The sequence below is a fragment of the Delphinapterus leucas genome, chromosome 1, assembly GCF_059928025.1.
Source record: "Delphinapterus leucas isolate spDelLeu-1000000601 "Yukka" chromosome 1, BTC_Dleu_Yukka2, whole genome shotgun sequence".
NCBI classification, from domain to species: Eukaryota; Metazoa; Chordata; class Mammalia; order Artiodactyla; family Monodontidae; genus Delphinapterus; species Delphinapterus leucas.
Genome location: NC_143129.1, coordinates 172,837,080 through 172,846,705, shown reverse-complemented (window position 1 = coordinate 172,846,705; position 9,626 = coordinate 172,837,080). Strand labels below are relative to the sequence as shown.

The 9,626-nt window shown below is 44.7% G+C and overlaps 1 protein-coding gene across 1 annotated transcript; it reads right to left on the bottom strand.

Annotated features, from left to right (window-relative positions):
- Positions 1-2,999: 2,999 nt before the first annotated feature.
- TEX46 (testis expressed 46) lies at positions 3,000-6,275 on the bottom strand. The gene is made up of 2 exons (XM_089899326.1): positions 5,484-6,275; positions 3,000-4,087 (listed from the first exon to the last, which is right to left on the bottom strand). Exons 1-2 carry the CDS (start codon positions 5,802-5,804, stop codon positions 3,797-3,799), a joined length of 612 nt encoding a protein of 203 aa, XP_089755452.1. The 5' UTR covers positions 5,805-6,275; the 3' UTR covers positions 3,000-3,796.
- Between the last annotated feature and the right edge of the window lie 3,351 nt (positions 6,276-9,626).

The window sequence follows — 9,626 nt, the reverse complement described above, 5'->3', positions numbered from 1 at the left end:
TCTTGTCAATGGTACCAGAGGCTGGTGCTGGGAATGTTGCCTTGCCCACAGATCTTGGGTTATTATGAAGGTTGATATGCAGGTGGCATTATGTCCAAGGAGAAAGCAATGAAGGACCTATATCTAGAATACAAAATAGTTTTGGGGTTACAAAGCGCACTGCTCAATATTCTTCCAGCTGGCCTCAACATTATCCATGAAGAGGTTGAGAACATGATTGTGAAGGCCCAAGGCACAGCAGCTGGGAGCGATGTCCTTGCCATTGTCAGAGAGTGAGATACCAATAAGGTCTCCCGTAGCTGGGCGTGGTGGGAAGGGGTAGGAATGGCATATTCAGTACTGTGACAGGTTCATGCCACGGGCCCCGGCCTGAGCAGCTGCTCAAGGCTGTTTAGCATTGCCTGTTCAGATCTGGAAGAAGAGGAGAGAGGTTATTTACCCCTCCACCCCAGTCTATTTCCTGAAATTGCTTGCCTATGTTCTTGCTAGATTTTCTGGGATCTGTCGTGTGCCTGGGATGAGCTAGTTGATCTGTCCTTTCTCAGAACATTTACCTCCATAGGAACCCAGGAGTCACCATACTTCCTGACACATCAGGGGGACTTGTTCCCCTCTTAGGTGCCCACAGAGGATGAGGGAGTGGCTAAGGTAATTGCTCCTTGAGCCAACCATACCAAGGCTCATTTGTACCCACCACCTGCAGGTGGCAAGAGTGGAAGAGCAAGTGAATTCCACGTGGACAGATGGAGGGCAGTGCCGTAAAGATAATTCCATCATCATATTATATCATACCTGGGAATTCCAGCACATGAAAAAGATGCCCATCAGAGCCTTAAGAGTCTAGGTTCTACCTGCTTGGTGGAAGAGAACAGTCACCCCATGTACCTAAACCATGTTCATGGTAGTCAGAATCCATGGCAATTGTGAACTAGTCAGATCCAAAGGTCATTGTGCCACTTTGAGCCACCTTGAGCCACAGGCCAACGTTCCTGCAAGTAATACACATTCCGTGAGCACCAGTGACTTCATAGGTCAAATGAGTCCTCACTGGACTCCCTCAAACCGCCGTGGTAGTTTCACTGTTGTGATAGGTCCAGGCGTGCACCTAGTGAACTAAAGTGGTTATGATGGCCACATAGTCTTAATCAGCTTTTTCATTCCAGATGCTCTCTTCAAGATGCAGTGCCTTACTGTGGGCTCATTCATATGTCACATATAGATCGAGTTTGTGGCTGAATTGTTGTACCCATCTCCACAGCAGGGGTTACCATATGGACATTCTCCTAATGGTCCCGTTTTGGGTGGTCCAAAGGCCTGGCCATACAGCAAGACCATTAGCAACGGCCCATGAAGCTGTGTAAAAGGGACTATTTACAAAGGTGTGGGCAGGCTATAGGGAATCCACAAGTGTGGTGCAGTACCCCTGGACTGGTAACTGGGGGGATGCTACTGCCCTTGGGCCAGAAGGGAACTGGAAGAAGGCCTTGTAGAGAGAGCCTCCTCTGTGATGACCCAGCCAGCCTCAAACCAGCCCAAGGCAACCCCACAAGAGGCATAAGCATCCCAACCTCCTCCTTCCCTCTCATCCTCTGCCAGGGATCCCTGTCGGCCAAACTCAACTGGAAGCCACAGGGTATAGGAACCTGATGATGCAGGTTGGCCCCCTGGCAGAAAAGGCAGAAGGATGGAGAGTGGGCTTGGAGGGCAAGTAGAAGATACAACACACAAGGGAGGGTTGCGATTTTAGATAGGGCAGTCACAGGAGTCCTCACTAGGAAGGGATCATTTGAGCAAAGACCTGAAGAAGTGTCGTAACTCATCGAAGCCTCACAGCAATTGATAAGGCCATTTTATAGTTGAGGAAACTGAGGTACAGCACTCAGTTTATTCATCATCCAAGATCACACAGCTAAGAGCTGATAGAGCTGGGATCTAAAGCCAGGGAGTTTAGCTCCAGGTATCCTGCTCTAAACAAAATAGGATATAGAAAAATCATAAAATGAAAGGGCAGAGAAAATGTCAGGACATATAAGACTGTGATTGACAGTCATAGATGTTATTTATTGAGCACTGACTGTATACGAGCCACTGTGTTAGGTGCTATGAGGGGGATATACAGATGAACAAGATGCTGTGTTTGGGTTTCCCTGGTGGCACAGTGGTTAAGAATCCGCCTGCCAACGCAGGGGACACAGGTTCGAGTCCTGGTCTGGGAAGATCCCACATGCCGAGGAGCAACTAACCCCATGCGCCACAGCAACTGAGCCTGTGTGCCACAACTAATGAAGCCCGTGCGCGTAGAGCCCATGCTGCACAACAAGAGAAGCCACCGCAATGAGAAGCACGTGCACTGCAACAAAGAGCAGCCCCCCCGCTCACCACAACTAGAGAAAGTCTGCGCGCAGCAACAAAGACCCAATGCAGCCAAAAATAAATAAATAAAATAAATAAATTTATTTATTAAAAAAAAAAAGATGCTGTGCTTGCCCTCAAAGAGTCTATAATCTAGTTGGAGAGTGGGGAGGGAGTATAGAAACATTTACAAACCAAATCCCAGCAGATCGTCATACATTCTATCGTAGAATTACGGATAAAATGCTGGGAGACCACTAAGGAAAGAGACTCTTTACAGCTGGGCTGAGGGAAGCTTTCCGGAGGTGGTGGATTTGAAAGAAGCAAAGAATTGTAACAGCAGAAAGGGGAAGATAAGGGATTCCAGGGGAAGAAACCATGTGAGCAAAGATGTGGCTGCATTTGGGGGATGGCTGATCACCTAATTTGATGAGAGCGCATGAGACTTTTGCTAAGAGAGATGATTTTAAGTGGGACACCAATAAGGCATTAAGCCACACTGGATCCCACAGCGAGGCAGAGGGTCCTTCTCAATTCTCCTTAATGGAGAAAAGTCTCAGCTGAGTGCTGGCATATCTTGCAAACACTAACACTCACTAATCTCCCTTTTTAACCCAAATTTTACAGATTCAGATCTTCAAGTGGGCAACCAAGCTCTGGCTGGAACTTCACAACATTGTTTTGTTTTCACTGTCTTTATTTTGACTGTTAGGTTCTATTTCAAACAATGATACTGGTTTTTTTTTAACTTACAGATAAATTTTTTATTTTTATTATTATTTTCCTTTACAGATAAATTTATTAAGGAAAATATAGTTGATTTAAAGGTACAATATTTAGTTACGCATTCAGGTGGTTCACAGCTATGGCAAAAATCACAAAGGTGGTAGGTACACTACTGACTGATGTTCAGGATACTCTGGTATAGGGTAAAAAGCATGTGAGGGAGAATAATGGGGGAAAAAGGTTGGGAAGGAGGTCAGATCATGGGGGGCCTGAACACCATGGTGAGGAGTGTGGCTTTTATTCTGTCAATCACGGCAAGGCATTGGCTCAAGAATAGGCAATGATCATGCTCAGAGCTGTGCTTGGCAGGGCTTGCTTGTGGCCTCTGAGTGCAGGGGGAGGGGGAGACTGGAGGCTGGGACAGCACTGGGGAGGCTGTTGAAAGACCCAAGGTGAACAGGTAGAGGGCCCTGGACCAGGGTCAAGGTGGTCCAACTGAAAGAGAGGAAGGGCTGGGTTCAAGAGCTCCCATCAGGTTGTGTCATAGGGTGCTATGTGGCTGACCTGGTGAGTACAAACTTCTTTTCAAGAGGCGATGAATTTCAGCCTCTAATCCTCCTCTCCAGTGTGATTTACTAAGAAAATAGTCTCTGACTGGGCTTTACTGAGGAAAGGTAACAACAGAAGAGGCTAGCCCCCCGCAGTCTCTGGGACCTCGTTAGGGGGAATTGGAAGTGCAGTCAGAGATGATGGAGAACATAGATTCCCGTCTCCTCATTCTGTGTTTCCCCGCTGGAAAAGTCCACTGTCGGCTTGACCGCTTGTGGTGATTCATTCTATTCCATACGATGAACACCTGATTTTCTAAGACCTTCAGCTTCATTTCACTGAACATAAGCCGTTCAAGGATCTTGTCCTGGAGGGCAAAGCAGGCGTGCAGCCTCTCCACTTCTTTTGTGTTCAGGCAGTTGCTCTTGGGTTTGGCCTCGCAAGTCTTTGTCTTCTCTTCCTAAACTCCCCATCACCACGAAAAGAGGAAAAGTTGGTTAATAGTGATAATCCTTTCCCATGCCAGTTGAGTTACAATCATCTCAATCAATTTCACGACCAGCATCTAAGGAGAGCCTCTTTGCCACATCTTGTGGGTGAGAGAATGGGGCCCAGTGAGGGAAGGTCCCTTTCTCAGCATCACCCAGCCTGCATGAAAGCCCCCAAACTCCCAGGATCCAGAGCTGCCTTTGGTTCACAGGAATAAGTGAAATGGCCGGCTAATCTGCACCCACCGAGGACTTAAAACCCTTAACCCAAATATATGTGTCTCCAGAGCTTGTGCTTTTCTCAACATGCCTCTTTGAGAGTTTAGTCAGGCCTCATAAAATCTCCAAGTCTCAGTGGTCTCATGAAATGCTCTTATCTCTGTCATCTTTATCTGCTCCCTCCCCCACCACTGCATGCAGTTGGTAAGGACACAATTTTTTTTTTTTTTAGGATTCAGCTACAAATTCCTAGTCTTTAAAACCATTTAAGAATTAAATATTTCAGACATGCAAAAAAAGTAAATATTACAACAAATACCCATGATCCCTAAAATATCACAACGGTAACTGAAGTTCTCTGTGGATTCTGCTCCTAGAGTGTTCCCCTCCCTCCCTGAACCTTATCTCAACTGCAATCCTGAATGTGGTATTTATTTTTTCCATGCATTTCTTTACACCACTTTACACCAGTTCTCAGTGGGAGGCTATTTTGCCCTCCCCTGGGGACATTTGGCAACGTGTGGAGAAATATTTGGTTGCCACAAGAGGGGTGAGGAGTGCTATTGGCATCTTGTGGGTAGAGGCTAGGGATGCTGCCAAAAATTCAGCATTGCACAGGACAGTCTCTCATCACAAAGAGTTACCCAGCCCCAAATGTCAATCGTGCAGAGGCTGAGAAATCCTGCCTGAATGTACTTTCACTATACATAGGCATCCATAAACTAGGCAGGATATTGTTTTGCATGTTTTTTAACTTTACATAAAAGACGTCATAATCTAGGTACATTTCTGCTGTCTTCATTATTCAGTTTTAGAGATTTATCTACGTTATACATGTTTTTAAATTTATCCATTTTAATTTTTCCCACTTTAAAGCAGTCGTTACTGTTGTCAAAGCATGTTGTCATCAAACATGAAGTAGAAGAGTCTGGGATGGGCCCTATTCTTCAGCTGAGGCAACTGAAACTTTGTGAAGGAAGTGGTTTGTCCTCTATCACCCGAGAGGGAGCTGCAGAGCAAGGTCTTAGACCAGAGCCGGATTCCTTAGTCTTGCCGCATTGTCCTGACACCTTCTCTGTCTTCCCACCCCCCAATCTAGCTGCGACTATCCCATCACTCTCAGCTGAAACTAAGGTCCCTCTTGCTCACCTGCTGGGGCTCTGGGGGCGTGGGCTCGAGTTCGTACTTGACCAGCCAGTTGCTAAGCAACAGCAGAAGTAATAGGAACCCAAACAAGGCTGGCTTATAGCTGATCAGCCAAGCCATCAGTGCTCCTATGGTGCCTGAGGAAGCAAATGTCCCGTGGAGATTCCTAAAAAGAGACATTAGCTCCCCCAGCATTATGGCTTGGAAGCACCCAGGCCCCAAGGCCCTGCCTGTCTCCCATCTAGGACAGTTGCCCTCCATGACAGGAGTCATGGCTGCCCCCTCCTCTGAGTCATAACCGGCCCCCACCCCCAGCTGCCGCATAACAATAATATTGACTACTCCTAGGTCTTAAGCAGCCACTATGTGCCAGACTTTGACAGGCAGTTCACAAGCATCATCTCGCAACATCCTCACAACAGCCAAATGATGTAGGCTTTCATGATACCTCAGTCATCAACAGTACTTCTGGGCCTAGTCGCTGGGGATCAAATGGCCAGCAGTACAGAGCCTCTACCCTTGGAGGGAGACAGCGAAGAAAAATTATCCAAAAGTTGGAAATAAGGCAAAAAGATTTCTGCAAGCTCGTTCACAGTCAGATTAGGATATTGGCTAACTGGCCCACTTGTCTGTCACCTGATGCTTTAGGGGAAGGAAATTTTATTGGGTTTAATATTTAATATTGATTAGGGTCCTGACTCTGTAAAGTCAGATGGAAAAGTTGCTCCACCAATTTCACTTGGGTATATCCCAAAAATTGAAAGCAGGGTCTTGAAGAGATATTTGTACACCCACGTTCATAGCAGTATTATTCACAATAGCCAAAAGGTGGAAGCAACCCCAAAATCCACCAGCAGATAAATGGACAAGCGAAATGTTGTATATACATACAGTGGGATTAGCCTTAAAAAGGAAGGAAATTCTGACACGTTACAACATGGATGAACTTTGACGACATTATGCTAAGTGAAATAAGCAAAAAGCAAAAGCTATTTGATTCACTTATACGAGCTATCTAGTGCGTTCAAATTTATAGAGACAGAAAGTAGAATGGTGGTTGGTAGGCGCTGGGAGCAGAGGGGAATGATGAGTTGTCATCTAGTGGGTACAGAGTTTTACAAGATGAAAAGGGTTCTTCAGATTGTTTGCAGAACCATGTGAGCGGATTCTTTGCAGAACCATGTGAACGGACTTAACACTAGTGAACTGTACACTTAAAAATGGTTAAGATGGTAAATTTTATGCTATATGTATTTTACTACAATTTTAAAAATTAATTTAAAGTGAATTAAATTAAAAATTTTTAATGAATTCGTTACTTCTGGGGAAAAAAATGGATAAGTTACAAATGATTTTTGTTTGCAAATAGATGCAAATGAATTCTGTCTGACAGAAAAGATAACCTCAAAGTTTACAGTTTTATGGCCTTGTAGGACATTATTTTTTTTCTTATTCAACTTTGCAGTCTTATTCCAGCATTCTGTGTTCCACTGACCAGTGACTATATTATGTTTCTCATATTTTCCTTTGACCCATCTTTATCCTCCTGCTGTTCTCTCAAAAACGAGTTAAGGGACTTCCTTGGTAGTGCAGTAGTTAAGAATCCACCTGCCAATGCAGGGGACGCGGGTTCGATCCCTGGTCCAGGAAGATCCCACAAGCCGTGGAGCAAGTAAGCCCGTGCGCCACAACTACTGAGCCTGCGCTCTAGAGCCCACAAGCCACAACTACTGAGCCCACGTGCCACAACTGCTGAAGCCCGGGTGCCTAGAGCCCGTGCTCTGCAAGAGAGGCCACCGCAATGAAGAGTAGCCCCTGCGCTGCAACTAGAGAAAGCCCATGTGCAGCAACAACACTCAACGCAGCCAAAAATAAATAAATTAATTTTTTTAAAAAGTTAAAAAAACAAAGAATGAATTAAATAAATCTTTGACATGTGCTTACTATTTTGTACGGGAGTTCTCTATGTTCAAATGTAAATTTTAATGATTATGTTATTCTAATATATTCAATTAGTTGTCACTTGTTGGGTCTTAGGAACCTGAGATAAACACTTTTTTAAAAAAATAAATTTATTTATCTATTTATTTTTGGCTGCCTTGGGTCTTCGTTGCTGCATGAGGGCTTTCTTTTTAGTGGTAGTGAGCGGAGGCGGCTACTCTTCGTTGCAGTGCACAGGTCTCTCCTTAAGGTGGCTTCTCTTGTTGCAGAGCACAGGCTCTAGGCGCGCGGGCTTCAGTAGTTGTGGCACATGGGCTCAGTAGTTGTGGCTCGCGAGTTCTAGAGTGCAAGCTCAGTAGTTGTGGCACACGGGCTTAGTTGCTCTGCGGCATGTGGTATCTTCCCAGACCAGGGTTTGAACCCATGTCCCCTGCATTGGCAGGTGGATTCTTAACCACTGCACCACCAGGGAAGCCCAACACTTTTAAGTTAAATCTTTCTACACATACTTAAACATTTCCCTAGAATGTTTTCCTGAAAGTGGGATTGTTGGGTCAAAGGATATGCATATTTTTAAAATCTAATTTTAAATTTTATCAAACTACTAAACATGCAAGCCAGTCAGATAGAACTACAGGGTTTAAAACAAACAAGTTTCCATCTCTTATCTCATCCCTTCCCACCCTCACATTCTACGACTCAAACAACCAATTTCAACTCTTTTAGCTATTTCTCCTGGTATTTATCTTGATATATCTGAGTAGTATGCTTATACTGTTATTTCTGAATTTCTCAATTTTGAAATTATATACTATCTTTTCATGATGGAATCTGGGCATTTAGCTCCTATGTAGAACCGCCTCCATTCCCACTTTGTCCCCTCTTCTGTAAACCCCTCTCACCCCTCTCCTCCACAAAGTTTCTCTTTCCTCCATTCTCCCCATATAATTCTATCCCTTTGGTTAAAACAATATTCATTGCTTATGTTATTATAGACCTGTCAGTGTAGTTCACAGCTGAACCATGTGTTGTATTATGATTACACTTTCTTTCTGGCATAGCTTTTAGTTTTCCTGAACTTAATTGTCTCTTTTTTTCTGTTAGCTTAGTTTAAAAAAAAAAATTTCAACTTCTTTGATGTAAAATCGACATAAAATAAAATACATCTATTTTACGTGTGTAGTTCAATGAGTTTTGACTAATGTATACACGCCCAAGTCAAGATAGAAAACATTTCCATCACCCCCAGCAAGTCCTTTCCAGCTCTTTTGAAGTCACCCCCCACCCTCATCCCAGGCAACCACTGATTGGATTCTATCACTAGAGATTAGTTTTACCAGTTCTTGAACTTCACGTATAAATGGAAGTATTTTTTGAGAATTATACTTTGAAGACACAAACTTGTAAAAAAGCGATTACAGCTCTGTGTCCTAGAGGAAATAAGCTTGAAGAACACAAGGCCTGTTCCAGTGTTGGGTCAGTGAAGGATTCCTGGAGGTATTAAAAGAATAAACCGCCACCACCATCAGCGACATTAGAAAGAATTAACCTGGAGTGAAAAGCCGTCATGTATGTGGGGATGGGAGCATAGGAGTGGGAAGAGGTGCGAGTGAGGAAGTGCAAATGGGGAGGGGGTCCAGACAGAAGACAGAGCATGAACAAAGCCCCGGAGGCAATGGCAATCCCGTCTGGACTCATATCTGGATTTCCTAACTTTTGTCCATTTTATTACCTCGAAACTCATTTGCTCTCCAAGATTTCCCCAGTCGAAGCAGGACAATTATGAATAGTAAATACGATGATCTACCAGTTACATATCAGTGTTTTCCCCTGTAAACTCTTTGAGAGCAAGAACTTCATAATTAAACCTTTGTCACATAGTAAGCATTAATAAATATTGGTTGAACTGACGAATGAGTAGGTGAATGAATGAATGAGTGAATGAACGAATGAATTTATGAATACACGCAAGTCCCTGGAGGAAATGGTTGCTCTCGGAGGTACAGTCTGGCCCAGAAGCCCTAGAATGGGGACCGTGCTGGGACCGACCCCGACGGCTAAGGAGACGCTCTAGGAAAGCTTCGTGCAATTTGCCATGGCGCCGCTCTAGCCTCGAGGACGCCGCTCTATGGCAGCGGGGAGGGCGGGGCCGTGGGCGTCTCGGGCTTTATTGTTCTGGCGCGGCGGGAGCGCGCGGAGCGCGCT

Bases quoted from the DNA above. Each gene is read 5' to 3' on its own strand.
- TEX46 (XM_089899326.1), bottom strand. From the start codon at position 5,804: ATGCGGCAGCTGGGGGTGGGGGCCGGTTATGACTCAGAGGAGGGGGCA. The intron at 4,088-5,483 runs GTGAGCAAGAGG...TGGGGAGTTTAG, and splicing joins CGCCCCCAGAGCCCCAGCAG to GAAGAGAAGACAAAGACTTG.